Source organism: Oreochromis aureus, linkage group 8 (assembly GCF_013358895.1).
Source record: "Oreochromis aureus strain Israel breed Guangdong linkage group 8, ZZ_aureus, whole genome shotgun sequence".
Classification (NCBI taxonomy): Eukaryota; Metazoa; Chordata; class Actinopteri; order Cichliformes; family Cichlidae; genus Oreochromis; species Oreochromis aureus.
The window spans coordinates 17,499,552-17,522,075 of record NC_052949.1 but is presented as its reverse complement, the minus strand read 5'-3'; the positions used below and the strand labels follow the sequence as shown (position 1 = coordinate 17,522,075).

The 22,524-nt window shown below is 37.3% G+C and overlaps 1 protein-coding gene and 1 long non-coding RNA gene across 2 annotated transcripts; one reads left to right on the top strand and one right to left on the bottom strand.

Moving 5' to 3' along the window:
• Positions 1-1,602: 1,602 nt before the first annotated feature.
• Positions 1,603-3,545, top strand: LOC120441455. Its single transcript, XR_005614110.1, has 2 exons — positions 1,603-1,756; positions 2,875-3,545. It is a non-coding gene; the product is annotated as an uncharacterized LOC120441455 (long non-coding RNA).
• On the bottom strand, positions 3,514-21,728 carry LOC116327654 (integrin alpha-M-like). Its single transcript, XM_039616598.1, has 30 exons — positions 21,575-21,728; positions 18,044-18,146; positions 17,754-17,857; positions 17,213-17,283; positions 16,668-16,782; positions 15,088-15,215; positions 14,821-14,966; positions 14,368-14,518; positions 13,073-13,223; positions 12,768-12,841; positions 12,510-12,630; positions 12,233-12,372; positions 11,960-12,106; positions 11,655-11,867; positions 11,427-11,560; positions 9,803-9,945; positions 9,540-9,691; positions 9,291-9,416; positions 8,006-8,079; positions 5,623-5,764; positions 5,435-5,533; positions 5,261-5,340; positions 5,090-5,176; positions 4,922-4,991; positions 4,729-4,827; positions 4,539-4,619; positions 4,305-4,415; positions 4,031-4,144; positions 3,841-3,951; positions 3,514-3,655 (listed from the first exon to the last, which is right to left on the bottom strand). The coding sequence occupies exons 1-30, from the start codon at positions 21,609-21,611 to the stop codon at positions 3,557-3,559; spliced, it is 3,423 nt and encodes a 1,140-aa protein (XP_039472532.1). The 5' UTR covers positions 21,612-21,728; the 3' UTR covers positions 3,514-3,556.
• Between the last annotated feature and the right edge of the window lie 796 nt (positions 21,729-22,524).

Genomic DNA, 22,524 nt, shown 5'->3' with positions numbered 1-22,524 from the left:
CACTGTAGTCCTAATGATCTATAAGTGTCCAGAAGCTCTCGCAGGTAAGCTCATACAGAAAAAAGGGAAAAAATCAGCATAAAAATCAATAAAAATCAATAAAAGAAGCAAAGCATTTAAAGAGCAAAGAGAGGAAGCGTCCACACTCACAAAAGGGGGAGGAGAATATGGTGGAACTCAGTAAGTAGGAACAGCGATAGTTTAAAGACATTTTCTAAAATACAGAGGATTTCATCATCCGCAGTTTGTGAAAACTGCAGTTAAAAAACAAATCAGTAGATTCCCAAATGATGGAGTCTTTTCAGAGGTACGCTTCATGTACTGATTAACATACAGTTCAAAGACGTGCAATAGTGTGCACACGGGTTATGCCATTGTGGATTTTGCTATATGAATATGCTCAAGAGTCTGAGCTAAAAACTTGAAATATATATATATATATATATGTATATTTTAAATCAGTAACATTGATGAAATGTTTTTGGATAACAAACGAGTCACATTTTAAAAAACTGTTTGAATAATCAAAGAGATATAAAAGCACAGGCTACAACAGACATGCCTACTGGGAACAGAGAAACACGCTGTATTGTCTCTTTTGCATAAGCCACACCAGAAACGCTCTGTGCGGACAGCACAGTCTGCGCTGTGGGAGTGTCTGGACCCTCCACGCCGGGATCTGCCGCACAACCTCGCACTGGTCCACGGGGGGCACGGCAAACTTGTAAGCCCTAGTTCGGCTCCCGAAAAAAGATGGTCGAGTTGTTCTTGTGTCCAACAAAAATGAGTTCTAATATGTTTTATTTTTAATGTTACTCCGGGCTGCGTTGAAGTTAGCACAATTTATATTCAAAAAATTATTAGTCTCTTAAATGAATGGCATCTTGACGTAGCTAGACCGACACCGGGGACTCGGTAAGAGGGTTAAAAAAAATTAATACATTTTTTTCCATCTTGTGCACTTGAGTACACTCCAATGAAACTCAAAAAGTGGGATAAATCCACACACACAATATGGAGACGATGACTTGGCATTTGTTAGGGAGGAGCGTTAGTATAGAGAGGAGGAATTCCTACTTCTCATTCATGTACTCTGCAATGTGCACTGTGTCGAAACTGTCCCTGTAACATGTTTATTTCTTTTCAGAATAAATGGCTGAGAAAAAAACCCATCAAAGTTGAAGTAAGTGGTTACTGTTCACCACACCTAAACAGTATCGTGTTTTTGTTTATCTGATACTAGTTTGTGAGGATCAAATTTCTCTTTGGGTAAAAATTAAGCCAACATCCAAGTGTCAAAGGCCTCTTAAGGTCGGTTCTAAAAAACAAGTCAGTCCCTGAAGCTTATTTGTGCCACAGATACTAATTCGGTGACTCCGGGAATGAGTAAGGAATGTTTTGGGACTGGACCCGTCTGATCTTAAAAAACTAACTTTGTTGTTACATTACAGCAATACTGAGGAAACATTTAAGGGTTGATCATGGAGCAGGACTAAGGTCAAAGGGAAAGTCCCTGGTACGCTTCCGGTCTTGCGCCTGCCACGCTTCCGGTCATGCTTCCATCCGGCGTAGTCATCCGACCGGTCCATGCTATATCGCCCCTCCTGACCCGGAGTGGTATAACATGTTGTAGAAAAATTTGATCGATTCTCTCTCTCTCTCTCTCTCCCTTAAAAATAATAATTTCTCAGGGGTTTTTTTCTTATATGCTTATGGTACCCGACGGAGGAAGTTGAAGCATCCCGAGCTCTCGGAGGTAATTGACTGAGATGAATCGATCTTATTGACGGTCGTCTGACTCCTTCTTGATGTGCGTTTGTTTGTTATCTCATCGTCCAGACATCTGTTTTTTTTCTCTCTGTGTGCACAGTCAGGGGACAGAAAAGGCTGGGGTCCATTTTCTTTTAGGGCTGCCTTCTTGCAGCGGTTGTCCATTTTTCGCATCTCCGACGGTAATAATATCGCTTAGAGAGGGGTTATTTGTTTGCTTTATGGGTGACGGGCGTCTGACTCCTTGCTAATGAGAAAACCCGCTTCCCTGTTGTAAAAGCAACTCTAAAAAAAGAAAACTCTTTCCCACAGGGGGGGGGGTGAAATTGCTTTAATAAAGTTATGCGAGTTCTGAATATGTGCGCGGTGCTTTTTTTCACTAAGGGTTATTTTACACGTACAAGGAGATGAGGCCTGTATGAAATTCTTTGCTAGGTTACAAGCATTAAGAAATACTAATATTGATTACAGGGGTTGTAGACTCCTTCTTGATGTGTGCAAAATAAGGCCGTTTTCTTTTAGGGTTCCTGTTTTTTTTCTGTCTATTGAGCGTTTTCTGCTACTGAGAAAACCTGTTGTAAAAGTAGCTCAAAAAAATTAAGAAAAAACTCTTTACTTTGGTCTGAGAAGGAGTGGCTGCACAAAACCAAAATACCTCATCAGGGTGTTTTAATTGTTTAAGTAGGACCGAGTTCAGAATATGTGTGCGGTGCTTTTTTTCACTAAGGGTTTTTTTTTTACACGTACAAGGAGTTGAGGCCTTTATGAAATTCTTTGCTAGGTTACAAGCAATAGAAAGTCCTTCTTTTCATTACCAGCACTGGTGTAGCTTGCCTCCACCAGGCACTATATAAATGCAATCCATTACTAGTCAGATAATCTTAAAGGTTTTTATTTTATTGCGTCTGTAATAAGAAAGTAAAAATAAATCTAAAGCCGCTATTGTAAAAAGAAATAGCTCTCAGTCTTTACCGAGAAAATGGTTATCAAGATCTTTGTCATAATATTGATGCTATTACTGAAACATTTAAATAGAATTCAAACTATGAGTTCAACTCTTGTCTGTGAAAAACTAACTGCTGCGATCATTCTGTCTCCCTATAGAACATGATCTCCACTGACTCATCAGAAATCTGCTGTGTTACCCCCCTGAACTTTCCATGCCCCTGGAATGACCCTCCTCTGATCAGAATTATCCCTCAACCATCCTCCCTCCACCGAGCCCTCCCTCTCTGGACAAAACAATTTTTTTTTTCCTGCCTGATGCGATTAGTCACACATCTGGAATCGATTAGACACTTCCGGAGTACTTCCGGTAAGGTCAAAAGGTCAAGGCTAGAGTCATCAATCAAACTCGCATTCTTGAGTGACACAAGCCATAGTGTTATTTTTTTGATATTCATAGATTTTATCAGGCTCATCTAACTTATATTTATCGTGATATTTATTAAGCCTCTGAATTACTTTTTAGAGTGTATGGAACTTGGCCTTCAATTTGGAGATGGTACTAGGGCTCACTCAAAATATTGCTGTAGCTTAGTTATGCGGAAAACTTTGAGGTTGCCCTAAAGCACTAAAGCTCTATCCAGATCAGTCAAATGTGGGATGCTTGGAGCAGACACCAGCAGACTGTTCCAGCTATAAAAATGCTTTCCCACACTATAAGATTTTTTACCAAGAAGAACTGTTACAACAAAGGGATAATCAACCAAACACAAATTTCCTTACTTTTTTAATTTTGGTTTTAAGTTTACAGTAAAATGTACAACAACAAATATGAGCTTTGTTATTCTGTTTGGGGTTCATTTTCATCAGTCCCCGGTTCCTGATCAGTCTCTGCTTTTTCATTCATGACCTGTGAATATTTCCTCTTGAAAAACCCAGCCTAGGAGTGCAAGGGGGAAAAATGAAAGTGCAGAGATCATGCATTAGACTTACATTAAAAATTAAAGCAATTAACTATATGAGTAAATATAAACTCTTGAACTTTGTTTAAAAAATTAGACATATTCTCTAAAAACCTTTCACAGCTGTGTAATGAATTGAAAAAGTGTAAGAAGAGTCTTTCACCTTATACAGGCCAGCAGTGAGTAAAGCCAGAAAAGCCAACCCTCCCAGGGATCCTCCTATAATCTCTTTGGTGAAATTTGGCTGCGGATATACTTCTACCTCGACTATAATCTGAAAGATAAGGTAACAGAGTGTGGATGATATTGAAGCTCTTGTATAACTCAAACAAGAGAAAGTAATGCTAAATCACCTTGCGAACAGGAGGGTTGTTGTTAGACACCGTTGAAAAGTAGATGTATTGGCTTTGGTCATACTCCACAGTGGCTGTACTGGTCAAGAGGAATTTGGCAGATTGAAGTCCAATCTTAGAAAAAATGAAATGAGTTAAGCCTAAATTAGGTATGATTTGATTTAACTGTAAAATGGCTATATCTGAAGATTTAACCAAGGTACTCATACATACTCAGGAACAGTTCTAAAAACAAATATTAATGAAACAATTAAAAAAAACATTCTTTAATTACCTGCTCTATCCATCCTGAACTGAGGTTTGCAGATATTTCGTATGTCCTACTCTGCAGTCTTCCCATGAATGTGTTGCACTTGAACACTCTGCACATGGCTACAGAGCAATCCTGTGGGTGATTTCAAGAAGACTGAATGAAACAAATCTTTTATTCAGTACAATGTTATGTTTTGAATCTGTACCATGGTTCAGTTTTAACAGGTAGGTAGCAAAAGTGCAGAGGCATACTTACCACCACTTTATCCTTTTGTATCTTTGGAACAAAATCTTTGACACTTGGTTCTTCATCATTTTCTCTCTGACAGTCTGCAATCTGAAATACATTTAAAATAATGTCAGGGTAATTGGTCCTAATTTTACCTCATTCACCCATCCCACAGCTAAATTTGACCCATTTTTAGATCTTCTGATACATATATTACCTGTAGGTTGCTCAAATTCACCCAAATCTCTTTTTCACCAAGCTTCACTGGAACCTTGATCACCACAGTGAAATTAAGCGCTCTGATATCATTTGTTACCTGAAACAAGGGGAGAAAAGAAAAAGCAGTCAAACACTATTATGGTTAGGTCTAACTCTCACAGTCATATTTATTATATTTTATTATATTTTACCGTGACTGATTGTTGGACTGGTATCTGCAAATTATTCATCCCAAAAGTGAAATTGCTGTAGCTGAAGGAGCTAAACAGATATATTTTAAACATTAAATACCTACTGTGTAAGACAAAATGTGTTACTTTGAAAATAATTTATTTTGTAATGAACAGAACAACACATACTTTACAAATGTCATGAAAATGCTGTATTTCACATCAATCCATTTCTTTTTGTAGATTTCACTTGTAGTTGCGTTCTCCTGATTTCCACTGAAAGAGAGAAGTGAAATGGTTTGAACTGTATCTGTGGGGTTTTTGCTTAAATGAGAAAGACCTGTACTAAATGAGCAGTACCTGGTGGCATTAGCAGTGATAAAGATCTTCCTCTCTAGTTGAGTGTTTGTTTCGATACCATATGAGACAATGAAGAAAGCCTTGATTGAATTGAAGAAGAGAGATCAGAATGATTGCTCTTTTTTGTTAAACTGTGTAGAAGTGAAAAGACAAAATCATACCACAATAACAAACCTTAGTTTTGCTCTTGAAAATTGGCTTGTCAATAGTACAGTCTGTCCTTCCCTGGGATAAACCATCTTCACTGTCCAAGGACTTGCACTCAATTCTTCCCTTTATTAGAAAATAAAATGACTGCCGGATGCATTGGAAGAGCAGCAAATCAGTGATGAACTGACACAGACTCGATCCTGACGCATTACCTGCTGAATGGTGAATTTCCTGTAGGAGAGTCCAGCTGGGTACGTAAGAATAACACGGCTGTTGTAGGAGTTTTCCCCTCTGTTCTCCACCGAGATTGTGACATTCAAAAGCTCATCAATGCCCACTTTAACCTCTGAGGATCTGACAAGAATAAAGGAAGAAGAAAACAAGACTGCACTGTGATGCTGAACTTGTAGGAGGCTAAATATAGTATAGCTTTGTGTTGAATACTAACATATTAATATTGGCTGTGAGGAAGCTCCCTATATCATTTTAATTTGTTGCCATTTGCTGATGATCATAAAACACAAAAAATAACTGATGATGCATTATGAAAAAAGCTATTACCATCCACTGATTTTCGGACACTTATCCAGGTTTGGATCATGGAGGCCTCTGTCTAGGCAGAAATGCCCTGAGTTCTTTCTCTCAGCCAGCTCCTTCAGCTCATCCAGTGGGACATCAAAGCATTTCCAAGCCAATAAGAAATCTCGAGTAATCTCTAGTAATCAGAATGGATGTCTCTCGGTGTCCTAGTCAGATGCTGACCCATCTCATCTGGTTCCTGGTGATGGGTGGGAAATAGGTTTTTTTGCTACAGCAGACCAGTACAGCATCCACATCACTGCAGTTGCCATGCCAGTCCACGTGTCAATATCCCTCTCCACTCCCCCATCACTTGCCCCTAGCCCGAAGTGAGCACACACCCCGTTTCAACTGAGGCCCTTGGTCTCAGACTTCTGATGTTGATTCTCATTTCATTTGCTTCACACTCAACTGCAAACCACCATAGTGTATGTGGTGGATCATAATTTGGTGTTTAAGGGCACAACATGTACACTGGAGGTCATCGCCTGATGAGGTCATAAAAGTTGTAAATAGAATTGGTGGCAAAGGACAGTCCTAGAAGAGCTCAATGCTCACCAGGAACCGGTCTGGCATACTACTCTTATGGTTGTACAGGGACTGAATGGCCTGTAACAGTAGCAGCCAAACCAAACCCCCATAAGATTCCCCAAGGGATGAGCATCAATGCCTTCTCCAATAGTTTTCCAAAGCATATGTGAACTGGTTTGACAAAGTCCCATTACACTGTGCCACAACCTCACTTGGGTCAAGAGCTGGTCCGGTGTTCCATGATTATGAGAACAACTGCATTTTTTTTCCTGGATCCACAGTTCAACTAATAGATGGGCTCTACTTTCCACCTTCCTGGGGAGGCCGAAGAGTGTGGTCCCTTGAAGCATACCCTTCAGCATTAGTTGGTTAGTCCCCAGGAGAGGCATCTTCAACCACCCCATACAGGGACTTCAAGGAAGCTGGGGTACACTGACAATCAAGACGTGTTTTCAAACCCAATGGTGTAGGAAAGTAACCCTCTCATCTAGCTGGGAAAACCAAACCACGGGCATACAAGTATACCCAGCCTTGCTCGTTGCCTTTCATTGATTTCATGTTTCTTTAATAACCGTCAATAAACCAACTTCTCAATGATTTGAGCCATGTTTCTGTCTGTCATGGTTTGTGGGAGCGTTGTGCTGGATGTTTCTGGATGGCTCTTCGATTACGCCAGGCACAGGCAATCAAAGGAGGACTACTGTGACTACACAGGAGGACTACTTCAGCCAGTACAGTCTGCTGCTCCGTTCAGCCACTCTCAGTGGTCCTACCTGCCTCTCCTCCTGCCTGCCCTGCACACTGGATAACAGCCTCTGTAACTTCATCCCTCTAGATTCTCTGACAGACGTTTTTCCCCTTCGAGCTCCGCGGTCTGGCTCTGACAGTAAGCACGCAGCATCATTATCCTGCTTTGCTCTCTCTCGTAATTGTTTCCTCTTCTGTTTCAGTTTTCCCACGGTCCCAATCGCAGCTTCTCTCCGCACTCACCTCCATATTTGCTCCTGTTTCCTCAGGCCTGAGTTTAACTTTCACTTTCATAGTTTGCTACTGTTTTCTCACAAAAGAAATAAAATGTATATAGTTCGCTGCTAAATTTGTGCTGAGTCTGCTTATGGGTGCATTATTCATGAGAAACTCGGTTCATGACAGTGTCTAAAGTTTAGTGAACCTCATTGCCTTCTTGGGGATTGGTATAATTTTGAACTAAATATTCCCTGCTATTGTTGGGTTTGTTTCTTTAATCTTAATATGTCGTGGTGATCTCTCAATCACATACTACCACCATTGTGTGTGTGTGTGTGTGTGTGTTATCATTGTTGTCTCTCTTATTAGGATAAAATGATGGAGACTAAATATCAAACTGTCCCAAAATATCTGTGCTTCAAACTTCAAGTTTTCAAGTTTAAGTGTACAAGTTATGAAACCTAGCAAGTTACTAAAAACACAAGCAAAGCTAAACAAAGTTTTCTAATTCTGCCTCACCTGGTGAAATTGAAATCCACTTCCAGGTTATCAACACATTTGTTGTCAGTTCCACAATTGATCTCAAACCGTAACTGTGGAAGAGAGTGTGATGTCAAAAATATTTATATTACACATTATTCACAGAATAAATATAAACATTGTATAGATGACTCTAGCAAACTATTTGTGTGTTCTACCCAATGCCGGGTGTAACATAAAGTAAAAAGTAGCCTTATATTTTTCAGTAATGCAGTAATGTAATGTGTTACAGTAATTACACTTCAGTTACAATTATATTGTTACTTGTGTTTCAAAGTTTCCTTTAGTTATCTGCTGGTTGGTTGGACAGAAAGGGAAAAAATATCAAACAAAATAGTTTTTTCTTCCTGCGCACTTGTGCTAAAATTAGCCCATTTCAGTTTGTGTGCGGGAGGAGGGAAATAGTTGAGTGATGCACAGTAGAAATATGGACATTACTTTTATTTTTTATTGCACAAGAGGAGAAGACTGCAATGGTAAAATGCAAACTGCATCCAGAACAGAAACAGCTGCTGTTTGCACTGCTAACACAAATTGGATTATTGGAAACATCTTCGCAGACAGCATGCTAGCAAAAAAACTAGCCAACAGAGGAACGTTAAAGCTGAGCGTATGCAGACCCCAGCCCAGCTGCCAGAGCCCAATCAGGTAAGAAAGGCAGTGATCAGCAGTCGAGCTTGGAGCCTCCATTTCTATTCATTAATGTTTCTAAAGGAGAATCACTGTTGCAACCATTTTGAAATCTTTTGTGTTTATATGTAAACACAAAAAGATCATATGTGTGTTCTCATTGGGATAGGGATTGCATTGGTGTGTCAAACTGTAGCCTAAGATTTATATTATTAACTTATAACTTATGAGACAATGCATTTTGGGTCATTTCATGGAGTAACAAGGAAATAATGTAATGATCAGTGTAATAAACTACTTTAGTAATTTTGTAGCACATTGGATTACTTTTAAGAAAAATAACAATCAATTTCTAATACGCAATTTTTTTGAGTAATGACCCCGAATATGTAGCTGTGCCTGCTGTTGTTACTGGGAATAAAGTTCCTAATAATATTCTGGAAAGCAGCTTGCATTTATTGCAGTGGGATTCCACTGCAGTGATGTTGATGCATGTACTTCCAGTACTTCAACTGAAATCTCTCCAGAAGGTATTCTTCAAGTGCATGCCAATAAAAAACACAATTAAAAAAATAATTTTATAAAGACTGCCCTCAGATATCTGGTTAATAAAGTACCTATAAAGGTTACTTACAGGATAAATGGTTGCTGTTTGAGCCTGCTGGGCAAGGCTTGGTCTGAGATTTGTGTCTGAGGGCAAACCATCAAACTTGAATTTGAGCTCATTGGAAAGTGAATTGAGAGCATCTTCTGGACAGGCCTGCAAGAAGAGATGAGTGCTGAGTTTAGATTCAGTGTTGGATGACTCTTAAAAACAAAATGGAAATCAAAATATAATGTTACACCAAGTTGAACTTTCTCTGATGTTGTTATTTGGTTTTACCTCAACAAGGAACTTCACAGTTGAGCAATTTTTTCTTATTAAGTCCACAGTAAGTGATCCTGACTGCTCTCGTTTCCCACCAACATATGCTCGGTTGCTTGGAGGTTTGCGAGTGGCATCCAGTGTTAAAGTGTAATTAATCCTTGCTTGAGCTGGAATAAATCAGTGGTTGATTTCAATGCTGCAATTTACATACATTTAGAAAACATTACATTGCTGGGCAGTGGCTTTGTAGTTCAGAAAAAGCAAGAAGAATGATGAACCTGTGTTGACTGTAGATAATGTACTCATGGTAAAGCAAATTTCAGCTGTGTTCTCCAATGGTTTTGAGCAGTCTACATTCTGAGTAGGGATTTGGATTGGGCTGAATGACACCTCAGCTTCAACCATTACTATAGGTCTTGATCTAGAAAGTAGGAAAACACATGTGAACAAGATTTGACTTTTTGTTCTGACCTGAATTAGTAGCAAGACTTCAGTCTAATATTTCCTTTGCCCTAACATTTCACATGAACAACTACAGCTCAAACATTTTGAGACATTTAACATCTAATAGTCCTAAAATCTTTTAAATAATAGATGATGATTTATGGAATAATGAATTATAAATCAGCAATGCTTTTTAATGGAATATCTATGTAGGTGTACACCTACATAGACCTATTTCCCATTGTTTTTTTTAACCTCCTAGGACCTGGCGTCCACATATGTGGACATCACATTTTGGGTTATTTAGACCAAAATACTCAATTCTGCTCTACAAGGGTCTGATATCCACTTACGAGGACATTATACTGCTACTGTTCTATCAAAATTTTAAACTAATATCCTCATATGTGGCTCTTATTTTTCATAAAAACAAAAATAAGGTAAAAAAAAAATCTGGTAATTCTTTGTTTTTACATTCATTGGGCCCCAATATGCCCAAATATCAAAGAGAAATTAAAAATGCATGCCGTGGAAGAGTTCGGGTCTTAGGAGGTTAAATCAGCAGAGCATTTTTCATCATGTGGTAAAATTATTTGAAAAAAATGTCTAATCCTTTTGACTCAATAAACTTTTTGCCATGATCCTGTGTTTATGTATTTGGACATTATGATTCTATCTTATTTAATATTGTACAGTTCAGTTTACGTTCCTGGTTTTGGCTCTTTTAGTTTTGTTTCTGCTTTGTGTAATATTTGTATTTTGTGGTCTTAGTTTTGTCATCTAGTCTTTAGGTACCTCTTACCATGTTTGTTTATCTCTTGTCCCTGTGTTTTATGCTCCCTCCTGTTACCCCGGTCTGTTGTGTCCCCTTGTCAGTCCTAATGTCAAGTCCATGTGTCTTAGTCTGTTTCTCAGTGTTGTTACTTCCCGTTTTATTTTGACAGTCTCCTGTCCTGTGTACATTGTGTTTTGTTTTGCTTCCCATGTGCTGGTAGTGTGTAAGTAGTTTCAGCTGTCCTTCCATCTGTTGCACATCCTCTCATGATCGCATGTATTTAAGTCCTCAGTCTCCCTCCGATCTTTGTCATGCCATCTCCGTCTGCTGTGTGTCTGCTCTTTTCTTTTCTTTTGTTCCATCTTCACTCCTAGTCATTGATTCCAAGTTTCTTAGTCCTAGCTTCCAGTTTATCTTTTGTTTGTTTCTAATACTTCTAGACAACAGTTTTACCCTCGATCTGTATTTCTTTAAAAATCATAAATCCCTTATAATGAATGACTCAATCATTTATGATAAATTCATTGATATATAACCTATGTGCAGTTCTTATTATGGTGACCTGTCAAATTTGCCTAAGATTTGACAGGTAGTGCATTTGTTAAGATTGCAAATGAACAACAATGGTGGAATTACCACAGATAACAATAATACATGACTGGACTATCTGGACTGTGACTTACCTCAGTAAAACAACTTTACCCTTTGAACCCACCGCTAAGTCAGGAAGTTCATCCCCACTCTGGTCAAAAGACGACTGACTGATTGACAGGCCAAAGAACTTCAGTCCTGACTGGACCTGAGAGCCAATAATTCTCTGTGTACATGAAAACATTTTAATTAGTTAAGCTGCAGATTGTATATTGATAAATAAGTTTAGTCATCTTTGTGAATTCCTCGATGTTGTGTACCTGTGAGTAAGTAGGACTGATTCTTCCTCCTCCTTCACTGTGGAATATGTAGATGCTGCCTTCACCATTATTCTCCAAAGGTGCTCCAACTGCCAAATCCCTGAATCCATCTGAGTTTAGATCAGGCAGTACAGCAAGAGAAGAGCCGAACCTTCCTTTGACAGCTGCATGTCCTCTTAGTACTAACGCATCATCAAAATTACAGTCCACAAACTGAAAGCAGGAGAGTGAATATGATAAGATCATTAGGGAAGTTGACAAATAAACTAATTAATTTAATTGAAGTGGATAAAACTTTGATTTACCAAAACAGTTAGTCTACAAACATAAACTCTTCCCTCTCTATCAGGCTCCATATGCATTGGGGCTGATATGAAGATTAGATCAGTGATGTCATCGTTATTTATGTCCATGGTACACACCTCTGCCCCAAAATATTCACCAGTCTGATACTGTGTAAGAAACACATTATTGATAAAAATAATCGCATAAAGCCAAATGAAAACAATTTGTATTTAAGAAAGTATTTACTACCAGTTTATAATCCCATTCAGTTTTGTCTTGCTGTAAATTCATACCTGTGATGCCAAGGGCTCAATCTTTTGGTTTTCAAAGCTTTCTCTGTTAACAGCGACCACAACTCCTCTGTGTTTATATCTTGGAGCACCAACAATTGTCAGGGAACCACTTTGGGTTTGAGCAGTTGCCATGGAGTAACCTAGAATTTAGGTAGCCAAAAAGAGAAATGGATATGGAATCTGATACAAGTGTTTGTGTGAAAGAATTACAGCAGAGCTGTGTGTATAGATGAACACATGTGTATGAGTTAGATTGTTAAAGCTGTAACATTCTTACCAAGATAACTGTCAGGCTCCAAAGACACATCCTCATATGTTTTCACCTTCTGGCCTCCTGTTGTGTATTGCACGTAGCCTCCCCTCCACTGGTTTGCGCCAACAATAGACATTTGAATTCCCTACAATGCAGACAGAAAATACATTTTATATACAATTTATTTTACCTTTAAAATCTAGACTCTTGTTTTTATAAATGTGTGTGAATCTTTCGTTCTATGACTAGACTGTCTGTTGTATTTCAGGTAGTTTCATTTACCTCGGGCACAATAACTGCACTGAATCCCTCTTGAGACATTTCCATTTTCAGTGAGACTCCACCGGCTTGAGATCCTGTAAAAATATAAAATATATAAAGGTTTATTGATAGACACAATACAACTCATTACACCAGTAATTTAGTGTAATGATATCTGTTTATTATAAAGGTGCTTCAGTAGTTATTTTTCATTTCACTAATGCTTAGTGAAATCGACCTTTAACCACAAGCAATGATACAATAATGCAATGTAACATTTACAGAAACTTTAACAAAGCTTGTTGAATGTTAAATATATGATTTACCTTCAATGGAAAAAATTTTGTCCTGCAAACTCTGCCGGATTATTTCAAGTGCGTTGAAGTTCTGCACTTGAAACACGTGATTGTCTGAGGGAGACGATGCAATGGTGCGCAGTTCTTCTTTTGCTTTAGGCTGAATAAATGCATTCCCCACCTAGGGTTGTTTAAAAAATGTGTTTACATTTTCATGCAACATTATTTACTGGTTTTATTAAAACTTTAATACAGTTTAATATAAACATTAATACAGTCTGTTTAATACAGATATTAATACAGTCTATGTTTCCATTATTAATTTTGCTTTTTCATTTATTGAAATTTAAGGATGGTACTGTAATTAGATACCACTCCTGCATATTCGATTATCAGCTGGAAATGCTGGGAGTGTAAATACAGCTCCTCGTCAAGTTCAATTCAATTGAATTTTATTTATACAGCGCCAAATCATAACAGCCATCGCCTCAAGGCGCTTTATATTGTAAGGAAGACCCTACAATAATACATACAGAGAAAAAACCAACAATCATATGACCCCCTATGAGCAAGCACTTTGGGAAGGAAAAACTCCCTTTTAACAGGAAGAAACCTCCAGCAGAACCAGGCTCAGGGAGGGACGGCCATCTGCCGTGCAGATGCAGAGAGGTCTATTAACACATAGTGAGTGAGAAAGGTGACTGAAAAAGAAATAATCAATGCATCATGGGAATCCCCCAGCAGCCTACGTCTATTGCAGCATAACTAAGGGAGGATTCAGGGTCACCTGATCCAGCCCTAACTATATGCTTTAGTAAAAAGGAAAGTTTTAAGCCTAATCTTGAAAATATGGATAGTGTCTGTCTCTCGAATCCAAACTGGAAGCTGGTTCCACAGAAGAGGGGCCTGAAAACTGAAGGTTCTCCCTCCCATTCTACTTCTCCCAATCTAGGAACAACATGTAAGCCTGCAGTGCAAGAGCAAAGTTCTCCATTGGGGTAATATGGTACTATAAGGTCATTAAGATAAGATGGAGCCTGATTATTTAAGACCTTGTTTGTGAGGAGCAGGATTTTGAATTCCATCCTGGTTTTAACAGGGAGCCAATGAAGGGAAGCCAATCGAGGCGAAATTAACATTAACAATAGTGTAAAAACAGTGTGATGGTATGGCCCTGGTTTCCATGGTTTCTGGAGGTGTGTAGGTGGCTCATTACTTTGCTCCATATACTGTAGGATCATGTGACTGTAGTCCAATAAATAACCAAAACACATTATTAGCATAAAATTCAACATTATGCAGATTTAAATAATGGAAGTACTTACCCCAATCGCAAATCGAACAATGTTTTGATTTCCTGCTAGCTGTGCTGCATTTTCCAGGTCTTTACGGTCATCAGATTGTCCATCAGTAATTACTATCAAGACTTTCTTCACATCTGGTCTGGAACCTCTTTGTGGTGTGAAAACGTTGTTTCTGTCAAATTAAAAATAAACAAATCTAATTTCAATATAAAACATGTTTTACAGTGCATATTTTGATCATAGAGTAAATTGCATGAATGATTATTACTTTGGCATGCATCCATCTGTTTTGTATTATCGCTCATGGACATTTTAGTAATTTGCAGATCCAGCTAATGCCAGTTTCTCTTTAAAATTCTTGCATCAGTCAATACAGGTTTTAGTGTGGCCAGTCTCACAAAAAAATTATCTGCACAGGAAGTCTGTCCAGATGATTTAACTGTAGTGCTTAAGTAATATCATTGCAACCCTTACACAACATGTCTGATGGCCTTAGCTGTATGAGTAGATCCCTCCAGCTGTTTGATTCCATCGATTTCAGTCTTCAGTGATCCAGATGAGGAAAATTTCTTGAAATAAAAATGAACCCGGGGTAACAAGGAGAACTGGGAAACAGAAAACTGAAAAAAAGGGAGAAACAATATTCAAAAAATATAAAATAGCCCTGTTTTATGGAGAAAAGCAGGTGAAAGTATTTGTGTCTGTAATATGATATGACTGACAGGTAGTACAGTGTCTTACCTGTGCATCAACTGACAGAAATGACTTGATTAGATCTTCCACAAACTTCGTCATTGTTTGAAAATCAGAGGTAGATACGCTGCCTGAACCATCCAACAGAAAAGCAATGTCTACTTGTGTCGGGCACACTATCAAAGAGAATTGAAATTGATTATTTTAGGTGAATTTTAACATTTTAGCAAATCGACTATGAATACCCACATATTTAGAGGATTAGTCTTTTAGAAGAAGAAAGAAAAGAAGAAATTAAGATTAAGAGATTAAATTAGTTTAAATGAGTCTTGAAAATGCTTATAGAAGCCAAATTTTGTTATTAAATTAATTTAGTTATTTGTAGCCTTGATTTTTGCATTCAATTCTAATAACTTTAATTTTCTTCCTGTATTACAATAATAGAATCCATGGTTTGTGCAGGGGGGAGGAAAATGGTGGAGATTTGGACAATACTTTTATTTTATTTTAATTTTTGTTTTTATTTTTTGACCATGAAGGGACACGAGCATGATGGTAACATGCAAACCCCATCCAGGACAAAAACAGCTGCATTAAACTGCTAACACAACATCAGATGTTTGCAAACATCTGTACAGACAGCGTGCTAACACAACGCTTTGAATCAACCCAGAATGATGTTAAAGCTGAGTGTATACAGCATTGTGTTCAAACTTACAACACTACAGACCCTCTGTGCTGTATGTTCTTGTTAGGGTTGGAATTTGTGTTAGTGTGAGTGACAGTAGCCTCATGTTTACATTGTTCTTATGAAACAGGAATACACCGTAATGTAACACACAGCAACACAAATTATTTTCTCCAGGAAACCATATTACATTACTTATTTGCATACGGAGCTTTAAAGAAGTTGTAAGTAGCTTTAGAGGGAAGTCAAAAGTTCTCGGTCTCCTTCTGATTTTTTTCCCCAAAGATCTTGTGTGTCTGTACTAGTCTTCTTGCATTTTGTCATGCATTGCATAACCCAAACAACAAGGCTTAGTTTCATTTTTGTAATGAATTGGAAATCAAAGGGGTTTTTTGTATTTGTTTTTCAAATAACACTTTCATTTTACATGCAGATATGGTTATTCCATTCTGAATAATTGAAGAGACCATCTTAAAAAAATTCTGATCCTTTGAATCAAATTACTTTTTATGCTGTAGATTTAATCTTGGCTAGCTCAAATTTTACCAGTATTTGTTTCAGTGTTGATGAATTCAGGACAAATAAGTCCAGAAAAGCTCTTTGGATAAAACTACAATACAATTATTCCAAACAGACAATCTGAAATAAGGCTTAGAGGGGAAAACTGTAAACAAAAAAAAAAAACAACAACAAATCATACAACTTATACTTATATTCATCCATGAGAATAATTTTCTATTTACTGTTTCTGATTAACCCTTAATTGCTGGAATATATAAGGGAAGTCTTGAGACAGTATCAACTGATTTAAAATTGTACAAGCACAAATATAAATAATTATAAGACTATGTTCAAGTAAAAATGCAAGAGATTTTTATTAAGGAGGCACCGGGACTCTAATTATTAAGGGCACATTTTCACAAACTCCATTTATTGTTACCGTCTGGAGAAGAAGGTACAGGTGGTCCAAATCTATTAGATCGGTCCATGTGAAAGCACACACCGTTGTACATGGTGATACTTTTGCAGTCCCTTGGAATGGTTGGACCACACACCTGAGAGGAGACAAAGTCAAGTTCCCATAAAGTCCCATAAACAACAGTTCATTCCTTATAAAATCAACCAAAACTGAAAAAAAATCTCACACGATCCAGCAGAATATGTAGATTTAAAAAAATAACTTCAGTCTATTTAAAGCCATTCAAATGTGTTCCTTAATGCTATTAAAAAATCCATGTTAGAGGCCACCAAAGTATCTGGGGTGTGTAAAAATTTTTAGTGCATACATGTTTTTAAATAACATTGTTGCATTGACTTCTACTGAAGTTATTGTAAACCCTGATTCTGTGAAGGACAGATGGGAGGCACACTGGTTTTTCATGGGATGACCTTCATGCAACAATAACAAGACATTTAAGGACAGAGGATGTTGATCCTCAGTGCTTTTAACAAAGTACTCATAGTGTCTGCAGTTCAGTAACTCACCACAGTGTTTTGGTTCGTGGGATCACTTTTCATTGTCAGACCAAGTGACATGTTGACTGCAAAATCTGGTGCTGTATTGAAAGCATTCAATATTTTTTTTTAAATACTAATAAAAGGCAATTGAAAAGAAGAAAACAAGACTTAAATCGATGACTGCAAAGAACCATGACTGAAACACTTCCCCATTTGATATGACAGGTGTTAGACATTGAAACTTCTCTCAACTGTAAACCAGGATGTAAAACAGGGAGCTTTACTATCAATGCATATAGGATTCAGTTTCACTATTGCTTCATTTTAAAGTTTTAAATAATTACAAAAGAAACATTGTAACAATAACATTATTAATAACATTGACTTCTTTGCTTATTTTACTTCATCATTTGACAAGATAATATTAGTTTGGAAGTCTCGATGTTATAAACTAAGATATTTACTTATTGTGATTTGAGTTAAACAAGTTTCTGTGCCAGCGTCTGTGGGGAATTTCTTTGATGTCAACATGGTTACTGTCAGAGTTTCATCACATTTGGTTACCTACCTTCAATTTGGATATTTTGGCAGTTTGGGGAAGACGTGGTGCAGCTATATACTTTCCCTCTTCCATTTTGTGAATACTGTTCAAGGGGAGCACTGACGAGCAAACTGAGGAAATAAATTCAGACAATGATGAAGTCTAGAGTGCAAACTGTGGTTAAATAAACTCCATATGTTTCCTGTTAAGAAGTATTATATCCTTGTTTGCTTATTACTGTGGGCCCTAACAGAAATGATTGTTAAACATGCAGTTATAGATCGACATCCAACATAACAATGTATGTTGTGACTTACTCTGATTGTCTTTGAACCACCTGGTACCCAAAACCAGCAGCAGAGTTATTCAGGGCCTTCCAAGCCACGGGATCAATAGTGAAACAAAGTGCAGCATTTAACACTGAGAATTAAAGAAGAATGAAGAACAGCAGTAATTTTATTTAAAGTCTCTGTAAAAGATGATAACGTGGTTATAATATCTCTTATTCTAATCACATATGAGGAACTCCATACAGTCTTTGTGTTACTTTCATTCCACCTCTGGAATCCAGTCACACCTTTCCTTAGTTACCACTTGAGAGCACAAAAGTCAGATACTAGATTTGAACATACTGGCAGGTAATTATTCACTTGAAAAACATACTTAAGATTTTATTATGGAATTAGTTGTGTGTCTTTGATTCTTATATCTTACTCCATCTGTCAAAAACAAAATACTGACACTTAAAACTTTCAAGAAAAGATCCTGTTGCTATACTATAGTATGAAAAACTATTAATATACTGTATACATTTGCTTATTTTGCAGTACTAAAAATTGAACTGTGTAGAAAATTTCACTGGTGTGCATATTCATCTTTCCTCCTGAACTGTCTGTCAGATTCATCAATACGTGCCACACCCATACACAAGTAACAAAAAAAACTCTCTGTGGAAGTTGATACTGCGAATGTAAATGCCCAAATGAGAAATTAAAGTCATTCCCATGTGATTGCTTTTAATATTAAAATACTACACAGAACCTAAAATTATTTCTGCTATGACTACTGTCCAGTAAAAATTGTGTATTGTTGCAATCCTACAGCTGTCTGGTTATTTATTTTTGCCACACAAATAAAGCCTTCCTTTTATGGACATGCTAACAGCAGTCAATATGTCACATAGTGCTAACGCTTTTTTGTTTCCTGCTTCATGTCACAGTATTCAACAATGACAGTGTCATTATTTCAAAGTTTTGCGAAACCTATTTTAAAATACATTTCGTAAGAGTGGTACGCCCTCAAGTTCTGCTTTTTCTTATTGTCACAGGTTTGGATATTTTCAACATCAGTTAAAGAAAAAATGTACTTCTTCACTTGTTTGCTTTTTTTCACATGTGCATTTATATTTTTCAGGTGTATTTTTATGTGAATGTATACTAGTGTTCAATTAAAAAATAAAATAAAACAAGCATTAAAAAATAAAAATAAAGAATTTAAAAAATAACCACCTATAGCAAAGGTGAGTGCAGGGTCATAAATACATTGGATGGATGAAGTATGATGTCACCGTGGTGCAAACAGTCCTGTTTTTTGTAGCCCTGCACAAGGTAGTCAGGCAGATATGATAAATGCATTATCTATCGATCTTAAATTCAGTTTTACCATTTTCTAATGGTTTATAATCAAGCATTTAGTTTGTTTCAGTAAAACTATTTATGAAAGACTTCTTCAATCAGTGAATTTCAACAATGAAAAAAACAATGCTATTTACAGCTAGAAGCTAACTGAGCTAATCGCACATTTAATTTGTGTTAGCAGAGGCTAAAATGTAAATACAGTAATGACCATCACTAAAGTATTTCTGGATATTATTTCACTAAATGATTTATAGTCCATGTTAGTTTTGGATACTACAGTTTTTCTTATTAAGAATGTTGCTGTGTTGTATGTATTTCCTTTCCAACCTTCCTTTCATTTCAAAAATCCTTGAAAGAGTAGTTGTCAAACAGCTAACAGATCATCTGCAGAGGAATGGCTTATTTGAAGAGTTTCAGTCAGGTTTCAGAGCTCATCACAGCACAGAAACAACTTTAGTGAAGGTTACAAATGATCTTCTCATGTTCTGACAGTGGACTCATCTCTGTGCTTGTCCTGCTAGACCTTAGTGCAGCGTTCGATACTGTTGACCATAATATTCTATTAGTGCGGTTAGAGCACGTTGCACGTTGGTATTACAGGTACTGCGCTTCAGTGGTTTGTATCATATCTATCTAATAGACTCCAATTTGTGCATGTAAATGGAGAGTCCTCTTCACACACTAAGGTCAATTATGGAGTTCCACAGGGTTCGGTGCTGGGACCAATTCTGTTTACATTATACATGCTTCCCTTAGGCAGTATCATCAGAAGACATAGTATACATTTTCACTGCTATGCAGATGACACCCAGCTCTATCTGTCCATGAAGCCAGATGACACACACCAATTAGTTAAACTGCAGGAATGTCTTAAAGACATAAAGACCTGGATGGCCGCTAACTTTCTGCTTCTTAATTCAGATAAAACTGAGGTTATTTTACTCGGCCCTGAAAATCTTAGAAATATGGTATCTAACCAGATTCTTACTCTGGATGGCATTACCTTGGCCTTCAGTAACACTGTGAGGAACCTTGGAGTCATTTTTGACCAAGACATGTCCTTCAATGCACATATTAAACAAATATGTAAGACTGCTTTCTTCCATTTACGCAACATCTCTAAAATTAGAAATATCCTGTCTCAGAGTAACGCTGAAAAACTAGTTCATGCATTTATTACTTCTAGGCTGGACTACTGTAATTCTTTATTATCAGGATGTCCTAAAAACTCCCTGAAAAGCCCTCAGTTAATCCAAAATGCTGCAGCAAGAGTCCTGACAGGGACTAGAAAGAGAGAGCATATTTCTCCTGTATTGACTTCCCTTCATTGGCTTCCTGTTAAATCCAGAATTGAATTCAAAATCCTTCTCCTCACGTACAAGGTCCTAAATAATCAGGCCCCATCTTATCTTAATGACCTTGTAGTACCATATCACCCTATTAGAGCACTTCGCTCTCGCACTGCAGGCCTACTTGTTGTTCCTAGAGTATTTAAAAGTAGAATGGGAAGGAGAGCCTTCAGTTTTCAGGCCCCTCTTCTGTGCAACCAGCTTCCAGTTTGGATTCGGGAGACAGACACTATCTCTACTTTTAAGATTAGGCTTAAAACTTTCCTTTTTGCTAAAGCATATAGTTAGGGCTGGACCAGGTGACCCTGAATCCCCCCTTAGTTATGCTGCAATAGACGTAGGCTGCCGGGGATTCCCATGATGCATTGAGTTTTTCCTTTCCAGTCACCTTTCTCACTCACTATGTGTTAATAGACCTCTCTGCATCTGCATTGAATCATACTTGTTATTAATCTCTGTCTCTCTTCCACAGCATGTCTTTATCCTGTCTTCCTTCTCTCACCCCAACCGGTCGCAGCAGATGGCCGCCCCTCCCTGAGCCTGGTCTGCCGGAGGTTTCTTCCTGTTAAAAGGGAGTTTTTCCTTCCCACTGTCGCCAAAGTGCTTGCTCATAGGGGGTCATATGATTGTTGGGTTTTTCTCTGTATCTATTATTGTACAATCAACTGTACAATATGAAGCACCTTGAGGCGACTGTTGTTGTGATTTGGCGCTATATAAATAAAATTGAATTGAATATTTAGTAGGAACACTTATAGCTTTAATTTAGCTTTAGTTTGTTTAAAGGCCTGTAATGTTTTCAATATTTGTACACATTTATTATTACAGAGTGAAAAATCAGAAGACGCAAAAATTGTCTTACCTGATGAGAACAGTGTAGCACGAATTATCCAGTCCATTGTGTTAGTCCCATGAAAAATAATTCAAGCGTTTGTTTGGGGGGGGTTTTTGTTTTTTATTTATGAGTTGAGTGTTCTGCTGAAAGTATCACAACAGTTGTTGAAACCAAAATGCAGAAATCATAGGGTGTGATAACAAAGGTAAGGCAACCATTTAAAGCAATTCTTTGGCAGGAGGAGTCACAATGATGACAGCACTGTCAGTAGTAAGATAAGATAAGACAAGAAAAGAAGAACTTTATTTATCCCGAGGGAAATTCTTTTGTCATACACATGCTCAATGCAGCAAGAGAGACAGAGGAACAGAGTAATAAGATATACAATATGTACAATAGAATACAAGTATACAGTAATATACAGTAGAATAGTGCAAAATATAATATTTTGCACTATTCTACTATATAGTAGACATTTATATATATTATAAATGTCTACTATATATAATATAGTAGACAAAGGTGGGTAAAGTACCGACATTACTTGCTTAAATAGAAGTACAGATAGTAGTGTTAAAAATAGTCCAAACTTAAATAAAAGTGAAAAAGTACTGGCTCTGAAATGCACTCAAAGTAAAAAAGTAAAAGTAGCTCCTTGAAGAACATTTCTACCACCTCTTTTTATTGAAATATTGCTAACTGAACCTTCTACTGCATTAATGTGATAGAATAGAAACTTTATTTGAGTCTAAACTTTAATTCTAATAAAGGAATTATATTTCACAATAATTTCAGTTGAGAGGATCAGTAGATTTTCTCAGTGTCCCAGCTGTGATCAGGCTGTGACCTGCTGCTCTTTGTTGATTTACACAAGTGAGTTCAACAAGACGTCAGCAGATGTTTCACGAGTTGTCCTGGTTGATTTTCATCCTCTACACTAACACCATTTATGCTGTCTTTATATTATACACTATACA